Raw genomic sequence first — 21,720 nt, forward strand, 5'->3', positions numbered from 1 at the left:
TTTTCTTGGAGATGCGCGGGCTTGATTGGTGTCACTACAGGGATCTCGTCACGCACTGCAGCATCGCAAGGAGCAGCGAAGGTCGACAAGCGCCAGAAGCCACAACCTCTGTTGCACGGATGAGTTTGTCGTGGCGGAAAACGCGTGGCGGAGGTGTACAGTTTTGAAGACACGAGGGCTGAGTGAATGTCTGGTCGCGTGCTTTGCCGAAGCGAGGGAATATTCCGGAATAACACCACTACTACGCAACCGGCGGGGGAGCTGCGCCGCCCTCCCTGTTAGCCGACCGTTTGACAGCTGCTTGGCCCACCCATGGCTTTTCTCTAAGAGGGAGAATATCCAGCCCATGCGTTGCTCGCTACAGCGCTTCATATGTTGTGTTTGGCACGAGTTTGGCACGAGGCACGGTAGCTGCAGGTGTGGTTCTGCGACGATATGAGAGCCAGCGGGAGCCAATCGCCTTTGGCACTTTGTTGCTGCACTACATGAGAGTATTGAAGCTACCAGAGTCCCCCATGCACGTTTTCCGATGACCACTCTGTCGGATCCCCCTCAGCTCCAAAACTGGGAGACATGGGTCGGTGGATGCCGAAAGTCTTGCAGTTTCGTTGAGCCTCACGCCCAACCTGCTACAGCAGCCTCTTGCGGGCCGTCTTCGTATACTACATAGTGCTCGAAATATAGTAGTAGTAGCAACCCCAAACCCGCCCTGAAGGATTGGATAAACGCCAACCCCTATCAACGCCACTCGGTTCCCCAAGGCTGCCTGATGCGCCTAGTATGTTTGCATTACCTTAACGAGGAAAGAAACCCCTTGTCCCGGATCCGCATCTCAATATTTCACAAGTTGGCATACTGTGCAGCATTGGCATGCCGAAACAGGATATCATCTAGCGCAGCTTGTGCATTCCCTATTGCCGTATCGAGGCCCTCTACCTGGTTATGATTGCTCTGCATGTTCTTTAGGCTGCGCTTCAACTGTTCAAGCACAGAGCCGAGGTCGGAGTCGCGCGAGTCGAGGGACGAGAGATCCACCGTGCTTTGTGGCTTCAGACCAATATCCTCGGGGCCGTCGCCATCAATGGCGACTTCATCGTCGGTTTGTAGCAAGGGGTGGAGCTACTGCAAGTCAGCTATCTTTTCGTCCAAGCAGTAGGAGACTGCCACGTACACGTCCATGCTTCCGCTGGTGTTTCCACTCAGTCCTCCACGTCTTTGCGTTCTTCTTCATCAACTCCAGATACTCCTCGTCTTTGCTAAGCAAGTGTTCGGCGATCTTGATCTGCTCACTGAGCAGCTGCTTCGAGTGTCGCGCGGTTGTGACCTCTCGCGAGACTTGAGCATTGCGCTCCGTCAGCTTATCGATGTTGAAGTGTATATCTTTGGCTTGGGGAGGAATCCGTGACTCGGCTAGCTGGCGTACTAGTTTTCGTACAAGCGGGTTGAGAGTATTGTATGCAGCCATGACCTTCCGCTCGTCTCGCTGTGTCTCAGCAGTGTCTTTCTTCGCATTGCGCACCACGGCGAGGATCTGCTCCAAGACCTGAGGTGATATTTCTGGCCATTTATCGACTTGGTCGCGTGTGATTCTTCTTGATTTTGCCTCGAGCCGTAGATATTCCTTGCGCGACTGGGCTTCTGGCTCGGCAGCGGCAGCGGCGGCGTCGTCAGCTTTGCGCTTACGAGGTTTTGACCGGTTTGATGGAGGCGCTTCGATTAGTGACAGCTCATCTTCGGCTTCTTGTGGGGGCGGTTTGGCTGAAGGTTTCCTCTTCTTTACTGTGCCGGACTTTGGCGCTGGCTTCGAGCCGACGGCGGAATTGCGACTTCCTGGTGGTCTGCCCCTCCGTTTCTTTTTGACTTCCTTATTGCTAGAGCGCGTAGGCGCCTATGCCGGGTCAGTATGTGCACACGTCAGAGGACTTGTCCGCGTTTTACCATGATGACGTTATGTAGGAATGGAGACGCGTCGACGTAGTGTTGACAAGCGCGTTTGGTGGGGAAGAGGCCGAGTAGCGTGGGCGCCTCTTCACGTGCGTCCAAGTTGCCTTCCCTCCCCCATATCATCACAATCACATGCAAAAAATGCCACTAGGCAAACACTGGAAGGAATTCTGTATGTTCTAATCATTTTGATTACATGGATAGGCCAAGTTTGTCGCTCTTGTCATCCACACTCATCGCCTCTCCAATGTCTACGACACAGGCGCGCTCAACACCTCTGTCAGATTGACTAGTCACCGAAAACGGGACGCCAGTTCCCTGGATGAAATCAGTATATTTTTCTCCGCCGTAAACTACCAAGTGCTCCGGCCTATTCTTCAAGATCTGAATAGCACGCGAATACGTCACTCCAGCAGGCGTAGCATGCTTCTCCCATCTGTCCGCAGCACCGCCGTGTGTATTGGTGAACACCTGGCGGTTCGACGCATCAGAGACCACAATGGTGTCATTGGGGCCTCCATGAGAGCTCCAGACCACATACGGGCTAGCCGCAGGCGCACGACCATCAATGACAATAGGCTGGCCAACGTTCTTGCCAAATTCAACAGGAGAGTCGGCCAGAACGTAGTAGACGGGGTAATTGCTGCCATAGACCACCCTTCCAAAGCCCTGTTCATGTACAAGGATTCACTTCTTGATGGGTGGGACATAGGCCACGACCGTCATACCACTACCGTCAATGACTTCATCGTAAGCTACGTCGTTAACGACAGGGCCCCACGTCTTCAGATCGGAAGATGCTTGGTGAGAAAGCTTTTGGTTGTGATTGAGGTCACGTTCATCCGAGTACTAGGCTATCAACTGGCCATTGTATTGCCTCGAGGCGTTGTCAGCCTTCAACTTGCTAAGATGTGAGATGAGCAAAACTCACAGAAGATATGGCTCCCAGATCGCCTTGTTGGAGCCGGCCGCCTGTCCCTGGGCAATATGGCTCACAAACTCCCAAGTCCTTCCCGTGTCTTTGCTAGCGTAAAGGTCAATTCTGGTGAAGTTTGTACCCCAAACGTTGCCGCTAGTCAAAATAGTGCCAGCCGCATAACCCCCCATGGCCTCCGTCAATACCGTCAGGGCAGGATGGTTATTTATGCCCAAACCATCGATGCTGTTCAAATTGGAAATGTGCTTCCACGTAGCACCGCCATCCTTTGACTCAAAGATGGGCTGGTAACCAGGTGCGGGACCCCTTAGCCATGTAGTCGCAATGAGAGTCCCATCCTCCACTTCGGTGTAGCGGGGGTACGTCACGGACTCATTGCCAGTTGGCTTATAGATGGTGTTGTTGACGAAGAAGCCCCATGGCTTAGGGTCGCTGGTGGTGAAAGTCGAAGGATCGAAAGCAATGACAATGCTCGTGAAAAGAGCGGTCATAGCCAGAATATCTGTGAAAAGCTTCCTGTCTATGATAACATCCTTTGCTTTGGAATTTCAGGTAGGAACTGAGAGAGAGAGAGAGAGAGAGGAACCAAGATGCGTTCCGTAGGCCATGATCACCGTTTTATACGATTTATGTTCTTGCATCATTTTGCCGCGCAAAGAATGTGTAATCTCCCAATACATACATTCAACGGGATCTCACTGAGGTCTTACTGGGGTTTTGACCAGATAAATGGTCTAATTACCTAGCTGCTGGGGGATAACGTTCGTATAGTGTCGTGATGATCTAGGACTTACTCAACGGGACTTCCGCGATTTCCCATCGGCCTGAGTCCATGACAGTGATGCGGTTGGGTACTCTGCATCTTTCTGTCTGAAGTATCAGAGTTGCCTTAGAAACATGTATCGATTCAAGCCTTGTCGTTGTTCTTGTACCTACCTGTAGATGTTTCGCACGAATATAGTTAGCCTACGTTGACTCTTAGAACATCCTTGGCCAGTTGGCATAGATCCACAATGGATCCTTCTAATGCTTACTTCTGTGAAATATAAGCAAGTGTGAGTGAGTTGGTGATATACCCGGCAAATGGTCCCAGAAGCGCAACAAACAATATCGCACATGCAGCGTGACTACGCATGGGACCTATTAACCGGCGGATGAAACTTGCGGGGTGTACCAACTACATATAGTCATCAAGCTCTAAAAAAGAATAGGGTAAATATGAACTGCCCGCTTATGCTGGTGAAGGGGAAAGTCGACCTCTTGTCTGGATTTGCCGGGCTCAGAATGTTGCTATCTCGTATCTCATAACGGGAAGATCAGTAAACATCACCGATAGGGTTTGCTTAACTGTTGGTGCGCCGATAAAGTTGGATCAGACTGCCCCTAATCACCTTTCGGTGTAAGAATGCAGCTGCTCCACCGTATCCTACATCGCGCACTGTCAAGCCATGACAGGTAACAAATGCATTCCACTGTAAAGAGTGAGGACTCCGAGTCTGCCATGCAATAATCACTGGCTTTTACAGTGACTATAGCTATCCTCTTGCTATAGTTTTGGCTGATGTCATATAGGCAGCTTTTAACCGGCTCATTCAGCACACCGGGAGTCGCGTACTGAAAACTGAGGAAAATACAACCAGATTGGCTGTGAAACAGACATGAATAAGCTGGATTTAGAGTCGTGTCTTGTAGCAATCGGGTTTTGAATGTTGCCTTCGTAATCCTAGCAGACTTTGCTGATGGCTCAGCGGGTCTCTGTCCATCGCTCATACCTTGAACGTTGAACATGAGCATGACGAAACACCAAGACTCGAATTTGCCGGTATGGAACACTTCTTCTGTATTGGGTCGCTGGCATTGGCGGGGAAATTTAAGGGGGACAGCTGGCAAAGGGTGATGCCTGTTGTTTCGTTCGGTGATCAGCCACCGGCCTTTCTGTTTCTGTTCTCGCCGTTTTGCGCATGCTCGAAAACAGAAACATCTGCCAAAGGGTACAGAGGTGCGACGTAAATGGGCCGACAACACGGGCAATATTTTCGCTTTGAAGCGGGGAAGCATTTAGAAATACGGAGTCACGTGATTTTCTGTAGCTAGTATGTGGCTGGAGACCATGTTTCAGCCACATATAGTGATCTACACCGCCCGTGTTCATGTCAAAAACTTGGAAGTCCAACCCGAAAGCGGCAGTTGAGCAGGAATGCGGGGGGCGCGTAAATGGCTTGCAGGGCTTCTCCACTATATTCTTCCGTGAGAAGCACATTACCTGCATAAACGTGGACACTAACATAAAAACAAGACTCCTGGAGGCACTCCGAAGAACTGCCGTACGTCCAAGGCTCTTGGCATCATTTACTCGAAGTGCTATGTGATCCTCTGACTCGAAACCCTCTATCCTCTGAGCTTTCCAATTGGTTTCGGAGCTCGTATCTTGACTAACGTCTCTCTTTATTTCAGTGTCAAAAAGTCTTGGTATGGAGACTGAGCATAAATTCCGATAGTAGCAACCCTCCTGTTCCATAGTGATCTACTCTCTAGAAACAGTGGCGTGAATGTTTCAGTCTGGAGAAATGTGGGGATTTCAAAAGATACTTAAAGCTGTTGATGCTCAACGTTTGTAGAAACACCAGCAAGAAACTCGGAAACAAACAACAAGCACTTCACGATGCTTCGCCCAGCTTCTCTCTTCGCACTTGGTGCCCTTCTCTTTCTTTCACTTCTCGACTCTGTGTCCGCTGCAACAGCAGGCTGTGGCAAAACCCCCAGACTGAACAGTGGTGTTCATACCATCACAGTCAACAACAAGCAGCGCCGCTACACTCTCCGCGTGCCTCAAAACTATGACAACAAGCGCCAATACCGCTTCATCTTTGGCCTGCACTGGCTCAACGGTGACATGAACGCGGTCGCTAGTGGAGCTGCTCCCTACTACGGCCTCGCTGCTCTTGCCGGTGAGAGCACCATCTTTGTGGCCCCCGATGGTCTCAACAGGGGATGGGGCAACCAGAATGGAGAGGATATTGCCTTCCTTGACGCAGTCAGGAAGCAGATTGACGACGAATTCTGTGTCAACGAGAAGCTCCGCTTCTCCCTCGGTTTCTCCTACGGCGGCGCCATGTCCTTCAGTCTGGCTTGCAGCAAGGCGGCTGACTTCCGAGGCATTGCTGTCTTGTCTGGTGCCACTCTCTCTGGATGTGCCGGTGGCAACACCCCCATTGCGTTCTACGGTCAACACGGTGTCAAGGACAGTGTTCTGCCCATATCTTCCGGGAAACAGATCCGTGACCGCTTTGTGCAGCTGAACGGATGCCAGTCCAAGAACGCACCCGACCCATCTCCCAACAGCCGACAGCGCGTCAAGACCGTATACGATGGATGCAGGTACCCAACCCAATGGACCTCCTTTGATGGAGACCATGTCGCACTTCCCGGAGATGCAGGAAACGATGTTGGTGCTCAGAGCTTCACACCCAAAGAAGTCTGGGCCTTCTTCAGCCAGTTCACCTAAGGCAACAGTTCTTCAATTGAACAGGGGCAACAAGACATGCTCAACTGTTGCACAACATAACTTGTCAACTTGGACTGAATCGACACACGCGAGGGAAGACACTACATGGAAAATCTGTATATATAAAGTAGATGCTCGCTTTCAAAATTCAATGTACATATGAACATCAGTAATCGCTTTCTGACTGCTCTTCTCCAGATTGCTCTACTTCTGCATCACTTACTACGTCACTTAGTTCAGCACTCTCAGCGTCACTCACACCACTGCTTTGAGCATCACTCTCGTATTCCTCAGTCACCCTCTTTCTTCTCTTAGAATTCTTCGCGCTTCCTCCCTTCGTTGAACTTGTACCGGCATCTTTGCGGCCGCCTGTCCTCTGGACTAGATGTTCGATTGGACAGCCCTTGTCCCACCCTTCGCTGCTCTCACCCGTGATTGCTCGACATCTCGGGCACGACTTTCCATGCTTTATAAGTAGATAGTGTAATTGGTACTTCAGATGGTCTGGTATTCTGACTTCACAATGAGCGTATGTCGAGTTGCGTGTTGGACCAGCAAAAGTGCCTTTTGCGCCAGGAGCAAGGCCCCTGGAATCGCCTGGTGGGGGTACCCAACCTAGCCACTTGCAGAGTCGGAAGACGTGCGTATCAACAGCGAATGAAGGTCGTTGAAGGCAGAAGAGAAGAACACAAGATGCTGTCTTTGGCCCAATACCAGGGTATTTGGTGAGGGCGTTGAATGCATCCTCGCTTGAGAGTAGATGCAGATGATCCAGAGAGACGACATCCTGGTTTGCCTTTTCGATCTCTGTGTTCTTCTCCTCTTCCGCCTCATTGGCGGAACCAGGCGCTTTATGAGAGGAAGATTGAAGCTCTTTCCGTCGCGCTTGATTTTCCTCCCAGACCATTTGTAGAATCTTCTTAATGTCCTTGCTTTTGACGTCTGCTAGTCCACCACTCTTGATTGCTTCAAATATCTCTTTCTGGTCGGCTTGGCGCACTTTGTTCCAGTCGACACTGCCTTTGCCAACGCCTTCTTTTAAAATCCCAAATTTGGCAACAAGGCCCGCAAAAGCGCGAGATGAGTTTGTTCCAGACGTTGCAGCAGAAAGACGTGTTCGGATAAGAGCGTCGAGGACTGAGGGTACTTCTCCACATCCTGAGACATCGAGCGACGGAGCGGGAACAGTCTTTGGAGCTTCTATCTTGCCGTGCACTTTCGACAAGAGACGTGTGACTTCTTCACATTCTTCTGCAGTTGGGTGTGGGTAGTTCGGGTATGGCGTTTGGCCAGGCGTTAGGCCATAGCCACCAATCTTGCCCTTGCTCTTCTTATTTGGAGTTGTGGTAGTTGCTTTGTCAACAATATCGCCAGCGTCCTCTTTCTTCATACTCGCTTTCTTAGTTGCTTTTTTTGTCTTCTTTGCCGAGTCTGTTTTGACGTCATCGCCATCTTCTTGCTTGACAGGAAGCTCTGGAATAGCACCAAAGCTATGCGTAAGTTCGTTGATATCCTCTTGTTTTACCGCAGACTTCTTGGTACGTTTGGCGCTCTTGGGTGCAACAGGCGCATCCTTGGTTTCGGTTTCTGGTGAGACTTCCGCCTTGATAGCTTTCCTCTTTCGAGGGTCGGGTGCTTCTGGTGTCGTGGGTGGACTGGAAAGCTGTACTGAATCTTTACCAGTGGTTGGTAGTACCTGCGCCGCTCTGCCTTTTGCGGCGGAGCTCCTTGTAGCTCGTACCATATGAGATGAGCTTATTGATTGTGAGAAATGGATTACGCCCCTGAAGCTACCTGGCCGTGATGGCAGAAGCAGCCTTACTGGTATTTTGAACGAAATGATGGACACAACAGTGGTAGGAGCCAGAAGAGGGAAAAAGAAGGCAGCACACCTACTCAACAAAAAAGTAGCAGTACTTAGCTCGGGTAATCCTGGGAAGTACGCACTAAGTACTGTCACTTCTTTTGTCGAGGGGGCCAGCGGATTATAGAGTGAATCGCCACAGAATAGTACTGGATAGGTCATGACGTCGATGATGATGATTGGAGCTCGGACCCATGTTCCTGCTTTAGCGTGCAGGAAGACACGCCGAGACCCGCCCACATGGTCCCGAGTCTGACTGCTTCCAGCTACCCCACGTTCCGTCTGCTATCGAGACGTTACTCTACACCCCACATAGTTGACTTCATCATGGCTCACAAAGCACCTCTAATCGTCCCTGCGCTCAAGCGACATACCGCTACCGTCATCGTAGCTCATGGACTCGGAGACAGCGGGGCTGGCTGGTAAGAAGCGCTTAGTAACGTAACAGGACTCCATAGACCCTGACAAGAGTAGGATATTCCTCGCGGAGAACTGGCGCAGACGGAGCAAGTTTGAGGAAGTCTCGTTCATCTTTCCAAATGCTCCAAATATTCCAATATCCCTGGTTCGTGACCAACCATCGATCCTCCGCAGTTGCTGTGGCGCAAACACAGCATGAATGCTGATACACAACTTAGAACATGGGCATGAGTATGCCAGGATGGTACGACATCAAGGAGCTGGGTAATCTGGATGGCCGCAGCGAGGATGAGCAAGGAATTATTCAATCTCAGAAGTACTTCCATTCGCTCATCGACCAGGAGGTCTCGAAAGGCATACCTGCAAACCGCATAGTGATTGGAGGCTTCTCGCAGGGCGGTGCAATGTCTATACTATCAGGAGTAACATACAAGGAGCAGCTGGGGGGCATTTTTGGTTTGAGCTGCTACTTGCTCTTGCAAAATAAGATCAAGGACATGATCCCAACCAGCAACCCGAACCAAAACACACCCATCTTTATGGGTCACGGCGATGCAGACCAAGTGGTTGCACACAAATGGGGAAAGAAGAGTGCTGAAGAGCTTGAAAAGCACGGATACAAAGTTGACTTCAGGACCTACAAGTATGTCCTCAACGGCTAGCAGAAGATTGTCTCTAACAAGAATCAGGGGTCTCGTTCACAGCGCCGATCCTGATGAGATTGACCATCTCGAGTCATACCTCAACCAACAGATACCTCCGCTAGACAAAAAGTCAGAGTCAAGCACTTGACTCGCCCCCAAAACCGGCTCGACAGAAGTGACTACGGCACTGGTCATAGTCATTACATTGGTCATTGCTTGGTTTGCGTGGTACAAGAAGCGCGATATAGCATCAAATCATCCGCGCAATGACACGGAATGACAGGTGCCAATAGTTTGGATACTTTCCTCTAGGTCGTATGTAAATGCGGATGACTTTATACGTTAGGGTGTCGGAGATAGATTTTGGTCGCCTGGCAACTGAGTTCATTCATTGCTACGTTCGCCTTGTTGAAATCGATCATGCAGTTGTCGCTCGGGTTTCAGCAATCGCACGAAAGTATGTCGTAAACACCATCAAACAAAACCCTTGTTGGGTGCTTCATCCAAGTGGGACTTGACTGAAGAGATTTTTCATTACTTATTTTCGGCCTATAGCTCCACCGCTTTGCACTTCTTCCTTGAAGCAATGCGCCTCAAGTCTCAACACTCAGTTCTTGTATTGACTAAATTTTGAGACTTCCATCAAAATCCGATATGGTCTAGTGGCTAGGATTTGCCGCTCTCATCCAGAGTCAGTTCGCCTCACAGCGCCGGCAAGGCCCGGGTTAGTAACATCCTCATCATCCACTCCAAAATCCCGTCTAATATCTTCATAGGTTCGATTCCCGGTGTCGGAAAATTTCTTTTTTGGACCTTTCCATTTCATCTAAGATAAAATGGCGGGGGAGATAGCTCATGTGAAGGGTGGTTGCCATCTCAAGTTGTTGTCTCTAGGCAAAGACTATAGAGTCTCGGTGTCGAATACATCTATTTTTTGGCTTAGTTGTCGGTTCGCAATCTCTTGGTCGCTTCTCCTTCTCCTTCTCCTCTCTATTCTCTCTCTCGAGAAAATATCGGGTTTCTCTGGCCACGCTAACGCCATGTGGAGCCTCAACCCTCTTGCCAATAACCTATCTTCGAACAATCAAGATATTCGTGTTTCGGGCCTGATGTTTTGGGTATACTGTGCTGTATATGCAAGCTAGTCTCCTGTCCTGGGTATAGTAGTCTGTGGTGGCATATCCAGTATTGTTTGCTCGAAATCACTTTGACTCCCTGGGAAAAATCATAATTCAATTGTCAAATTTCCCAGAAAAACTTTCGATGCCGAGATATTAACATGAATCTGCCACAGGATAGGAACTAGCGGATAACCACTGTATCAACTCCTGATAGTTGCTTACTCATACACATCAGGGGCATGTATTGAACAACGCATCTATACATGCAAGTACTTATGGATAGCAGTGTAGGTCCGATAAAGCACTCTCTGTATGTACACGATGCTCACCGCTTCGTGTTGTAAAATCAGGAGTTCATCGTTTCGCGTTTACGCTAAGCAGATCGGCAGCTTTTTTGCACTGTTAAATTCGTATTCCGGTTCAATCACGTAGTAGTAGCCTGGTGGCCTGAACCAGCCCCAAAATGTTCTTTTTTCCAGACCGAGTCATGCACCCATAAGCCAATACCCAAGGGAAAGGTTGGTTTAAATATCGGCCACAAATTCGTGGTTAGTTCAATGTTTTAAACAGCATAGCAAGGGCGACGTAGCAGGTCCTGTATTTTGTATGAAAATCCATCGCATGATGTTGTAACAGATCTATTCTTGTCTTTCTCGGACTGACGGCGCCTCAGGTACAGCCGAGCAGGGGGCGGCAGAAGAATCATGATCTAGAAGCTCTAGCTCCGATCTACAGTAATGTACCCGCAGGTAAGCACTCTCTCTTTTCCTCGAAGATGGCCCGCCGCCTCCCATGCGTCATTCTGTCAGTACCGTCCCGTCCGTCGCGGACTCGTCTAAGTAGCTCCGCCTGTCAAGCTTCCGCTCCAAAACTTTGCTCGCCGATAAGAAGAGGATCAGGGGTAGAGTCTTAATCCAGCCAGCCAATCTGCGCTAAGCGAGTGCTTAATTTTGTAGGTACGTATGGCGGCCCCGATGGATCCCTCTCCGTTGTTCACCTCCACTCGTTTTTGCACAAACTCAATCTAGTTCTATACGACGACAGCAGAACACGCCCCTCGATTACCCAAAAGTCCAGCAGGCGCCATAAGCAGCTCTCGTCCCGTCATCCGCAGTATGTAAGTAGTACAATCCCCTTCGTCATCCCACATAGCGCGTAAGCTCAAAGTGGAAAGCATGGTCGTTTCACACACTTTGCCGGCCTTCCGAATTGGCCTGATTGCACCGGTGCCCCATGCGAAATTTCCGAACAAAAAAAAAGAGAGCCAAATCCTCACAGCCCTAACGTCTGTGCGTTCAGGCACGAGCATCGTGTGTGGGATTGACTGTGTGCGCGACAGCCAGTTAGCAGTAAACAGACCCTTCTAGCGCCGAGCCAATGCATACCCTCGATAGCAGCCTTTGTGGAGACACACGAGGCGCCACAGGGCTACCACTGCCATTGGATGCAGTTCGTTACTCTTTAGGGATCGGGAAATATGAGAGGGGTCTATCATTAAAAAGCTCAGCTTCCCGCCTCCTAATGATTCTTCTTCTCTCTATCGGGTCATTAGTACAAATTCCTCGACTTGCACTCGCTTACTCTCGCTCTCTCTCGATTTCTCTCGTCATACGACCGATTACTTGCTCTTTTAACAAAAGTTTAAATCAAAGAACTTTAATCCTGATCATAATGCGTTTCACCACCTTTGCTCTTCTCTCCCTGGTTTCCGGTGTCTTTGCCGGAAACTGCGGTCCTCAGAACGGAAACGCAAAGTGCGCTTCCGGCGAGTGCTGTAAGTTTTAGAATGATTATTCAAAGTCATCAAAACATGTACTAACGAATTACTCAGGCTCGCAATACGGCTGGTGCGGAACCACTGTCGACCACTGCGACGCGAAGACTTGCCTGAAGGACTTCTCCGGTGCCTCTTCCAAGTGCAGCGGCAGCTCTCCCGCACAGACTTTCCCCGATGGTGTCCCCGAGATTGACGTTTGTGGTCATGCCCAAGGTGGCGTGAGCTGCCCCGGTGCGGGAGCCAACGGCTACTTCTACCGCTGCTGCTCTTCGGCCGGCCACTGCGGACCCAAGAACGACCTCCAGGACCAGAACCTCTACTGCGGTACCGGATGCCAGGCCGGCTTCGGCAAGTGCGACAACCAAAAGGCGCCTGCTGAGCCCGCTGGCGAAAAGGGCGTTTCGCAAGCTGGAGAGACTTGCGGTCCTATTGTCAACAAGAAGTGTGCCTCTGGTCTTTGCTGCTCTGGATCAAACTTCTGCGGTACTGGAGAGGACTTCTGTGGCGCTGCTAACTGGTGCCAGAGCAAGTGGGGAAGGTGCAACTAAGTGTGTTGTTTGAGTAGAGAAATCCGAGAAGCTGCAACGTTGGAATTATTCGAAGCCTAGATGAATAGACGAAAGCGTGGGGACGCGAGAAAATAAATACTATGACTTGCATGATATAGAGCCAAAGCCGGAAACTGTCTGGTGTGAATGTCTTGTTGCCATGTGTATGAAAGCAGCGTCTCAGATCTTTCTATTTGACATGTATTCCCTACGAACCTTCCAGTATCATTGACATGGCTGCGACGTCGATGCTATGTCCGCTAGTAAAGGAAGCACCTACTTCCCATCTACACAAACTATTCATTGTCAGCAATCTAGCGTCTGACCCTTCAGCACGTCGAACTGGCACATCTCAAGGCCCTCCGCCTCAACATATTCTGCAGTACAGTGCCAGTTTACCGGCTATAAAGTCCAAAAGTCTAACTCATATCATAAATAACTGATGTTTAATCTCTCAGTAAGAAAGAAACAGACGCATGTAGTTACACATAGGTGGAGAAGGGACTGAACAAGACGTACAATTCACGACAGCGAATCGTGTTAATACGCAATGCTGCAAGTGACTAAAGACCTGTTTCCGTAGCTTTACGTCAACTGTTAAGCCTGTGCAAATGCTGAGTCAATGTTCATCTCAAGCAAATTCTCATGCATTTTTCCGCTATTGCGTCTTCCAGCCGTTGCACGAGACACGAAGGTCTAGCTTCCTTGACTCTTCTTTTGTTAAAGTAATAAAGAAGACGGCGTGGGATACACTGCTGCATCCAACCGGACGAGATAGCGTCGTGATGTCGGCGTGAGGCGGGGGCGTGGGCGCCAAAAAGGCCGTCAAAACGGCGCTGTGAAGCCTCTTTTAAGCAGGAAACTGTCTCATATGAGAGGAATCAGCTGATTACATGCTGTATATGGAAGACCGCATTAACACCCATAGTGATAGTGGCGGCGGTGCAGCACGCAAGCGCGCGGTTGGACAATCCCCAATATTCATGCCATCCTACGAGGCCCCTCGCAACCCTCCGTGCAAGAGAACAGCGCAAGACACCTTTATGCGTTCAAATAAGCTGAATGGAAAATCTCAAGCCCATGTGACGAACAAGAACCTAGAATTCAGTACAAGGATGAGGAGAAATACCCTTCCGGTCAATCCATCCTATGCGGCACAGCAACGCTTTCACCCCACACATATTTGCCAACCACCCAACCGTGAACAGTGAACAGTGAACGTGACCAAGTTTTCACCCTTCCTTCCCCCGCCTTACTTAAATACCTCTTCAAGTTACAAATACTTCCGTAGTCCTCCTACTCCACATCACCTTACCAACCCAATCCACACCATGGGAAACACGGTATCGAACTTCGTCCAAAACGCCATCAACGCAGTCAAGAATACGGTAGAGGAAATGTTCCATCGCATCGCACCACCCATTGTGCGTTACGTGGCCAAGCACCCGCTGCGTACACTCGGTCACATCGGTAGTGCTATGCTGATGCTCGTTCCCGGCGTCATTACAACGCCACTATTGGCTATTGTGGGCTTTTCGGGTAGCGGCGTTATCGCTGGTAAGGACTGACTGTCTTGGACGCGACGAAAAAAAAACGATATATCAAACAAAAGCTTATATGGATGATTGTTAGGATCGCTTGCTGCTGGGGTACAGTCTGCTATGGGTGCGGTATCTGCAGGAAGCACATTTGCGGTCTTGCAGTCTGCAGCGGTAAATATGGATCCCCCTTCTGGTGTGGCATATTGCTGATTGGAATAGATGGGAGGTTATGGTGCGGCTACAGTTGCAGCTGCCGCGGGAGGCACTGCTGTCGCTGCAGAGGCCTTGGGAGTGGCTGCACGCGCGAGACGTGACTGAAGAGCAAAACATGTATGGCCCCACATTGGGAAAGTACGTCGTCTTTGAGGTTTCCATGAGCAGGCTGTAATCATCTCGGATGAGTAAGGCAGGGCATGCATACAGGGAGTCCTTGAATTACGTGAATAGAACCTTAGACCTTTAGTCAATGCATGCCGATTCGCTACACATTACAATCACTTGGTGACACTATGATCAATCCCCACTCAGAAAATATCATGCTATTATACATCATAAAGCCCGTAAAAAGGCGGGTTGGGAGAACTCATGACTCATCATAACACCGATCGACTTAGTTGCCGACCTGAACGGCATAGCCTCCGTCTACAGTGATGGTCTGGCCGTTGAGGTACTGACAGCCAACGGCAAATAGGATAGCGGCGGCCATGTCCTGGTCCTTTCCAGGACGCTGAGCGGGAAGACCCTCCTTGTGTTCCTTGGGCATTTCACTCTTCTGATTGTCGTCTCGGCTCTCCTGGGTGGTCATCTCCGAAGGGAAAACACCAGGAGCGATTGAATTGATACGAACTTTGACTACAATATATAAGTGAGAAACAAGGTGCGTTCATTAAGATGTAAGACTTACTGCCGTTCTTTGCAATCTCAGAGGCAAGCATCTTGTTCAGATGGATGGTAGCACCCTTGCTGCTATTGTAGGCAAAGTGGCCTTGCGAAATACGGATATGGCCTGAGATGGAGCTGATGTTGATGATGGTTCCGGAGTATCCCTTGTGTGTCTCCGTAGACTTTTGCAGAAGAGGAAGGAAGGCTGTGCTCATAAGGAAGGGGCCAACGACATTGGTTTGGTAGACGTCGAGCCACTCTTTCTCGGTAGTGCCGTCAAATAACTTCTCGACCAGCTCTTCTGAGCTTCCCTTCACTTCAGTCTTTTCTGGTGCAATACCAGCATTGTTGACTACTCTTGTTAGCATTGGGTCTCATAATCAAACCACGGAATCTTACCCAGAATGCATAGACACTTCTCCTTAGACTCAATCTCTTTCTTGATCTTACTGTGTTCAAGGTCAGCACTGCAAAATTAGATAAGCCTAAGAAAACTTACGATACACCCTCTTTAGTGCTGACATCACCGACGATTGGAATGATCTGTCCCGCAATGTTTTGTCCATGTACCTCAACAACCTTCTCAAGCTTCTCTTCTGTCCTGCCGACAATGTATACCTTGGCACCGTTGACAGCCAATGTCTGAGTGATCATGAGTCCAATACCAGAGCCTCCTCCAGTGACCAAGGCGACCTTATCCTTGACATCAAAGACCTGGCCCATCTCCAGCTCGGGGTTATTGGACGGTGGCATGTTGGCGTATGTGTGTCGCTGCAGTTGTGGTTGAAGTTGATTTGTTATTTGTTTAGTCCGACTGAGTACCCGTATACAGTTCTGATTTAGAACGAGGGATGGAGTGAGACGTCGAGGGGCCGAGATTGTCATGTAGCGGGCGAGGCGGTTTGCCATGACGTCACGAACTCGGAGTGACATTGCAGAAAATCTAGATGCAAAAAACAACGGATGTGTGTGAGTGAAGTGAATGGAGTGAGCGAATCAAGTAACATCTATCAGCGAGGTGAGGGGGAATGCACGCAAAGAAATGGTCATGATGAAATCACTGGCATGGCAGATCCACCCGCATGCGGTATCACGTTCTGACCGCCTAAATCTGCAGAAGCTCGATGCTTTGCAATGTCGAATTTACAAAACAAAAAACCATCGTCCTCATAGCCTTCATGTGGCATAGATGAGTACCTCATTCATGATCCAGTTGCAGCGCGAGGAGATGTCCAGCTGTTGCATTGAAGTTCAATATCCTACGCCCACTCAACGCTTTGTGGTTAGAGCTTTTACTTCGGAGGTTCAGCACCAGAGTCGGTCTCAACATGAAAGCTGATGATTTTCATGCTATTCTTGAACAAACGATCTGGTCAAACTCGTACCTCCAGCTACCTGATCGAGGTGGCGCGATTCCCAGAACTGATGTGCAAGGAGACGATATTGATATCGAGATATGAAAAGCCGCTATGAAGAAGGTGAGGTGATGGTGGAAGAGAAGCAAAGAATTTCCCTTCAAACACCGAGTCGTCATCTTCTGCTCTATGATGGGCTTGGATCGACCAGCGAGATATTGTGCTCATTCCTTCCTCTCAACACGCTCAATGAAAGGTACAACAATCCGTCCATGGATAGGAGTAACCTTTTACTTTACTGCTGCGATCAGGGTCACCCGAATCCAGAGCAAACCCTTGCTTTGAGCAGAATATTGCTCATCTCATGGTGCTCACCCCACTCGTCACCATGCTTGACTAGACCAGGGAATGCGCAGAAGAGGAACGTGCGGTCTGTCTCCATAACAGTGTCATCATCCATGGTAGAGTCGGCATCGTTGATAGCTTCCATTGTACGGTCGTCGAGGTACATTTTCTTGCCTTCACTGCGAAAGAAAAGTAACTGATAACGCGCTTTCTGGAGAGCCAGTGTTCGTTGGAAGTCTACAGCATTCTTGAGAATCCCACTTAATGCCAGTTGTGCACTCGAGGTGACGGTAGTGGACGTAAGAGTAAAGAACAGATGACAAACATCTCCAAGGATGCGGTGTAGCAATTGCTCCCGTTCTCTTATAAGGTCAGGTTGAACTCTACTACTCTCAAGCACTTGTATCGTCGCGCGTTTCCATTCACTGAAGGCAGGGCCGCTGTCACGTACCTCGTCGGCAAAGGACTGGATTGCCGCGAGTGATATTGGCAACCCGAAGACTAAAGGTGTTTCAAAAATGGGCATGAGCGAGGTCGAGATAATAGCTTGATACAGAGCAAACTTGTCTGCACCCTGGATACCATTCCTGTATTGAGGATACAATTTGAAAACTGTTTCTTCAGTCTCTTTAGGTAGGTTTTCAAGGTTCAGCTTGGTCCGCCTGAGGTTTGAGATTGTCCATTCTCGGACACGGTTTGCAAGTTCGGACAAGGACGCCACAAGGTCGCTGTCGGTAGCCTGAGACTGCGCGCGTGTAAGAGATGATATACTCGATTTGAGGGAAATGATTTGCTGGAGTCTTTCCTGTGACTCTTTCTCTGCAGTCTGCAAACGGAGTTTCAGATCGCCTACTTGACCTGGTGATTTTGGCCGGTCGCTATCTTGTCGAGCACTCTTTAGATAAAGGAGCTGGTCCTCCAACTGGGCAACCCGGGAACGTAATTCGTGGTTTTGGCGCACGAGCTCTTCGCTTTCGCGCTGTACGGCGTCATTCATTGTGCTCTCCCATAGGTTGCTCGAATCTCTGCGTGCTTTTTCCGTGTCTGAAGGCGACTGGGTACGCTGCTGGCCCGATTCATTAGTGGCATCCTGGCTAGGTGGTGCTGGATCCTCGACGTTGGTGGTAGGCTGGCTAGGCCCCGGTGTGCGTCCACTCTGGTGCTTGTGCATATCATTCAAACGAAATATGTGTTGGCGTGCTTGGTCCTTGGGCACATTGGCAGCAGATCGTGAGGCCTTTGGCGGGGTAGTGGTGTTGTTTGACGTCGACTGCGACTGTGACTGTGGCTGGCGGTGGGGTTGCAGCCTACCAGAGCTCTTTCGTTCGGTCATAATCGAGACGAAACATGGCGAATTCAAGATTGCATCGGAATCACCATGACAGTCAAGGTTCTGTACGAGGCTGAGACTTTGGATGGTGTCGAGGTGAACTGCTGTCAAGAGGCCAGCCGACGAGACCCAATCGTGCAGCTTTGGGCCAGCCCACCATGGTTGCCCCTGCAGCTGCTGCATCTGCCATCTTCGTGTACATACCGCGACCTACCTAGGCTTCGGCCTGCCACTGCGCTCTACCCCGGGACCCAGATTGTGCAATGATCTCAAGAAAAACCGCTTGATAACGGCGGCGTCTCCTGTACGCGCCGTTGCACTTCAATGAGCTTCTGCTCTCCTCTGGCCGGATTCAGCCCCGCGGACACAGTACCCCACGCGACGCCCACGCCTGTCCTTCGACGCCCATAGCACCGCCACAGCCAGTACGAAGACTGGGGAGCAGAAAATGAAGAGCACATTCCCCAGCAGAGGGAGTAGCATACCCACCACCTTCAACCCGGGCTCCAATGGCAGCGTGGACGCTGGCGGCCTGCCACCGCCCACCACTCCCCCCAAAGACAGGCTGGTTGTAGGTGTTGACTTCGGGACCACATACAGCGGTACATACACCCATTGCAACCACGGCAACCATGTCGCCTAATGCAAACCAAGGCTGACCACCGACAGGCGTTGCTGCCGTGTATAGCGCGACTCCTGACGATATTGACATCATCAAGACTTGGCCCGGTGGAAACGGTGAGCTCTTGGCCATCTACAACACCATGTACCTTGAAGAGCTAACATGTGCCCCCAGGTATCACCTCCGACAAGGTCCCTACAGAGATTGGTTATAGCGAACCGGCCCTGCAACGCGACTCTGCTGCCTCGCTCAATCCGCTAATCACGCCCGCGCCGACCATCAAATGGGGCTTCCAGTTCAAGCCAGACGAGACGCGCCTTCGATGTATCAAGCTCTTCCTCGACCGAAATCAGAAGCTTCCGCATTATGTATCGCCTCTGGATACAGCTGCCCAGCTGCGCAAGTACGGTAAGACAGTTATTGAGGCAGCCACCGACTACCTGTCGCAAATATACAAGCATACCATGGAGACTTTGACCCGGAGATATGGCGAGGCATTTATCAGTTTGACCAAAGTCGAGTTTGTCCTGACGGTACCTGCTGTGTGGTCAGACGCGGCCAAGGACGCAACTCTAAAGGCTGCCGAAAAGGCGGGCATGGGCAAAAGACATGAACTGAAGCTCATATCTGAACCCGAAGCGGCTGCCGTATATACCCTCAAGGCTATTCAACCAAACCACCTCAGGACCGGTGACAACTTTATCGTATGCGATGCAGGGGGCGGCACGGTCGATCTGATTGCCTACAAGATCAACCAACTACACCCTTTGCGCGTTGAAGAGTCGGCTGTTGGAACTGGTGGTCTCTGTGGCTCGACTTTTATCAACTACCGCTTCGAAGAACACGTTAAGCAACGGATCGGAGCAGAGCGGTACATGTGGATGCGCGAGAAAAAGCAAAAGACGTGGAACATGGGCTTGAAATACTTCGAGGAATTCGTCAAGCGCAACTTCAACGAGGAGGAACACAGTGAAGTCAACATTCCCTTTCCGGGTCTTCCAGACGACGAAGAGGCGGGGCTGGATTCCGGGTTCCTTGTCATGAGTGCCGAGCAAGTCAAGAGTCTGTTTGATCCAGTAATAGAACAGGTCATCCATTTGGTAGAGGGTCAAGTTGAGAGTATAAAGGAAAAAGGAGGTCTGGTTTGTGGCATTATATTGGTAGGAGGATTCGGGCAGAGCAATTACCTCTACAGTCGGATGAAATCACATTTCAACAGCGCGCCGCCGCCGCCATATACTGAAAGGGCAACCCATTATGTCGCCCCGGATGCGGCACAGTCTATTGAGATTTACCAACCCATACATGCCTGGACCGCTGTCGTGCGCGGCGCCGTACTGAGAGGTCTGGAGGGTAACATGGTCATCAGCCGACGAAGTCGCTGGCACTATGGCACAAGCTACGCAACTGTTTTTGACGAGTCCAAACACCCCATCTCTGACCGTTATTGGAGTCCGCTGTGGGAGCGGTGGATGGTATCTGACCGAATGCAATGGCACATTGCAAAGGTAATGCTGCATTCTCCCCCTTTAGCTACACAATCAATCCATTGACACTTACCAATTGTAGGGCGCCCAAGTATCAGAATCCCGTCCCATATCTTTTCACTACACACGCAACTTCCGTCCTGGTCAATCCCTCGTTGTAGAAGACGACCTCATTGCCTGCGACGCTGACGTTGCCCCGGATTCTCTTACCAAAGATCTCATTAACGTTTGCACACTCACCACCGACTTGAATACCGTGCCTAAAAGCCTGTTTACCCGCCTGAAAACAACAAAGGGGGTTGAGTTTGATAATCTGGATTTTACACTCGACATGCGGTGTCAGAGTGCAGGGTTGGTTTTTGAACTCAAGGTCGATGGGGTACGGTATGGGAGTGTTGAGGCAAAGTTTCATTAACGGAGTTGTGAGGGGAGGGGGGAGGGGGGTAATATGTAGACATATGTCAAAAATGATACTGCACGTGTGTATAGCCTTCGTACATGTCTTTTCCCTCTCGGTGATTTTATGCAAGCTCTTGTGATCCGTAAGGGTTTTTCCTTGGATCATGTTCTTCTCTTATTCTTTCGTGTTATTCTCGTCTCTCTCACACACACGCAAGTTTTAAAATCTAACGAGAAAGTATACACTATCCTATCATCTCCACTCCCCTTCATCCCACCGCATACACATGTTGCATATCCACCCTTGTATCTTATCCTCGTATCTCCCCTCGTATCCACACCATCTCCCACAATCTCGATCCCATCTCGCCAACTTAGTCCCGATAAAACCCCCCACAAAGGTCGGCGAAGTTTGCAAAACTCCAGCACAATACCTTCCCAACATGACTCCTTCCCTCTCAAGCCCACCACATAACCGAGTAAAACCACTACAATGTCACTCAACTCGTCCCACACACACACACACACACACACACACAAACCCTTATACCCTGCCATTTATACCGCACCACCGGCGCTGAAACAAATCTCCACACATACACATATACGACCGACTGACCAACCCAGAACAAAGGGAACACCCCATGTCCCTTCCAGACGCCTCTCAGTACGAGAGTGGGGATTGGAGGAGGGGGGGGAGGGGGTCCGTGTCTGATGTCGTACATGAAGTATAATCCACATTCCCCACTCACACCTCCTCTAACCTACCTACCTCTTACTTCGATACGTACGTACGTAACGTAGAGCGGCTTTTGATACACGACACAAACTAAGGTCTGGGGAAGAGTAGGTATCGACTGGGACAAGGGGTTATGGGGGGAAACACCGATTAAGGAGTTAGATGGGGTTGTTGCATGGGGTTGGGGGGGAAGGGGGTCTCTTGCCAAGAAAGTGGTGAGTGGTGGGCCGGTTGTATGCTTCCTTGGGTGTTTTGGGAGG

General features: G+C 50.1%; 9 protein-coding genes and 1 non-coding gene across 10 annotated transcripts; 6 read left to right on the forward strand and 4 right to left on the reverse strand.

The window, feature by feature from the left end:
• Positions 1-415: 415 nt before the first annotated feature.
• PSV08DRAFT_408460 (glycoside hydrolase) lies at positions 416-3,372 on the reverse strand (the record flags this gene model as incomplete). Its single annotated transcript, XM_066093802.1, has 5 exons — positions 416-1,119; positions 1,172-1,888; positions 2,242-2,613; positions 2,653-2,793; positions 2,941-3,372. 5 exons carry the CDS (start codon positions 3,370-3,372, stop codon positions 841-843), a joined length of 1,941 nt encoding a protein of 646 aa, XP_065949410.1. The 3' UTR covers positions 416-840.
• Positions 3,373-5,503: 2,131 nt separating this feature from the next.
• Positions 5,504-6,386, forward strand: PSV08DRAFT_360553 (carbohydrate esterase; the record flags this gene model as incomplete). The annotated part of the gene is made up of 1 exon (XM_014223801.1): positions 5,504-6,386. The coding sequence occupies exon 1, from the start codon at positions 5,544-5,546 to the stop codon at positions 6,384-6,386; it is 843 nt and encodes a 280-aa protein (XP_014079276.1). The 5' UTR covers positions 5,504-5,543.
• A 107-nt stretch (positions 6,387-6,493) lies between these two features.
• On the reverse strand, positions 6,494-7,907 carry PSV08DRAFT_281364 (DNA glycosylase). The gene has a single exon (XM_014223802.2). The coding sequence runs from the start codon at positions 7,774-7,776 to the stop codon at positions 6,553-6,555; it is 1,224 nt and encodes a 407-aa protein (XP_014079277.2). The 5' UTR covers positions 7,777-7,907; the 3' UTR covers positions 6,494-6,552.
• Positions 7,908-8,518: 611 nt separating this feature from the next.
• PSV08DRAFT_281369 (Phospholipase/carboxylesterase/thioesterase) lies at positions 8,519-9,832 on the forward strand. The gene is made up of 4 exons (XM_014223803.2): positions 8,519-8,672; positions 8,725-8,815; positions 8,889-9,313; positions 9,360-9,832. Exons 1-4 carry the CDS (start codon positions 8,578-8,580, stop codon positions 9,460-9,462), a joined length of 714 nt encoding a protein of 237 aa, XP_014079278.1. The 5' UTR covers positions 8,519-8,577; the 3' UTR covers positions 9,463-9,832.
• Positions 9,833-9,962: 130 nt separating this feature from the next.
• PSV08DRAFT_t12 lies at positions 9,963-10,111 on the forward strand. The gene has a single exon. It is a non-coding gene; the product is annotated as a tRNA-Glu (tRNA).
• A 1,875-nt stretch (positions 10,112-11,986) lies between these two features.
• Positions 11,987-12,824, forward strand: PSV08DRAFT_281391 (carbohydrate-binding module family 18 protein). The gene is made up of 2 exons (XM_014223804.2): positions 11,987-12,209; positions 12,267-12,824. The coding sequence occupies exons 1-2, from the start codon at positions 12,107-12,109 to the stop codon at positions 12,758-12,760; spliced, it is 597 nt and encodes a 198-aa protein (XP_014079279.1). The 5' UTR covers positions 11,987-12,106; the 3' UTR covers positions 12,761-12,824.
• A 1,180-nt stretch (positions 12,825-14,004) lies between these two features.
• Positions 14,005-14,765, forward strand: PSV08DRAFT_33368 (uncharacterized protein). The gene is made up of 3 exons (XM_014223805.2): positions 14,005-14,317; positions 14,393-14,472; positions 14,521-14,765. The coding sequence occupies exons 1-3, from the start codon at positions 14,092-14,094 to the stop codon at positions 14,617-14,619; spliced, it is 405 nt and encodes a 134-aa protein (XP_014079280.2). The 5' UTR covers positions 14,005-14,091; the 3' UTR covers positions 14,620-14,765.
• A 17-nt stretch (positions 14,766-14,782) lies between these two features.
• Positions 14,783-16,162, reverse strand: PSV08DRAFT_360557 (uncharacterized protein). Its single transcript, XM_014223806.2, has 4 exons — positions 15,683-16,162; positions 15,583-15,632; positions 15,206-15,535; positions 14,783-15,153 (listed from the first exon to the last, which is right to left on the reverse strand). The coding sequence occupies exons 1-4, from the start codon at positions 16,114-16,116 to the stop codon at positions 14,912-14,914; spliced, it is 1,056 nt and encodes a 351-aa protein (XP_014079281.2). The 5' UTR covers positions 16,117-16,162; the 3' UTR covers positions 14,783-14,911.
• A 689-nt stretch (positions 16,163-16,851) lies between these two features.
• On the reverse strand, positions 16,852-18,054 carry PSV08DRAFT_176088 (uncharacterized protein; the record flags this gene model as incomplete). Its single annotated transcript, XM_014223807.1, has 1 exon — positions 16,852-18,054. One exon carries the CDS (start codon positions 18,052-18,054, stop codon positions 16,852-16,854), a length of 1,203 nt encoding a protein of 400 aa, XP_014079282.1.
• A 607-nt stretch (positions 18,055-18,661) lies between these two features.
• Positions 18,662-20,737, forward strand: PSV08DRAFT_408466 (uncharacterized protein; the record flags this gene model as incomplete). The annotated part of the gene is made up of 4 exons (XM_014223808.1): positions 18,662-18,815; positions 18,883-18,951; positions 19,010-20,343; positions 20,405-20,737. The coding sequence occupies 4 exons, from the start codon at positions 18,662-18,664 to the stop codon at positions 20,735-20,737; spliced, it is 1,890 nt and encodes a 629-aa protein (XP_014079283.1).
• Between the last annotated feature and the right edge of the window lie 983 nt (positions 20,738-21,720).

Source organism: Bipolaris maydis (assembly GCF_028858645.1).
Source record: "Bipolaris maydis strain C4 unplaced genomic scaffold PSV08scaffold_4, whole genome shotgun sequence".
NCBI lineage: Eukaryota > Fungi > Ascomycota > Dothideomycetes > Pleosporales > Pleosporaceae > Bipolaris > Bipolaris maydis.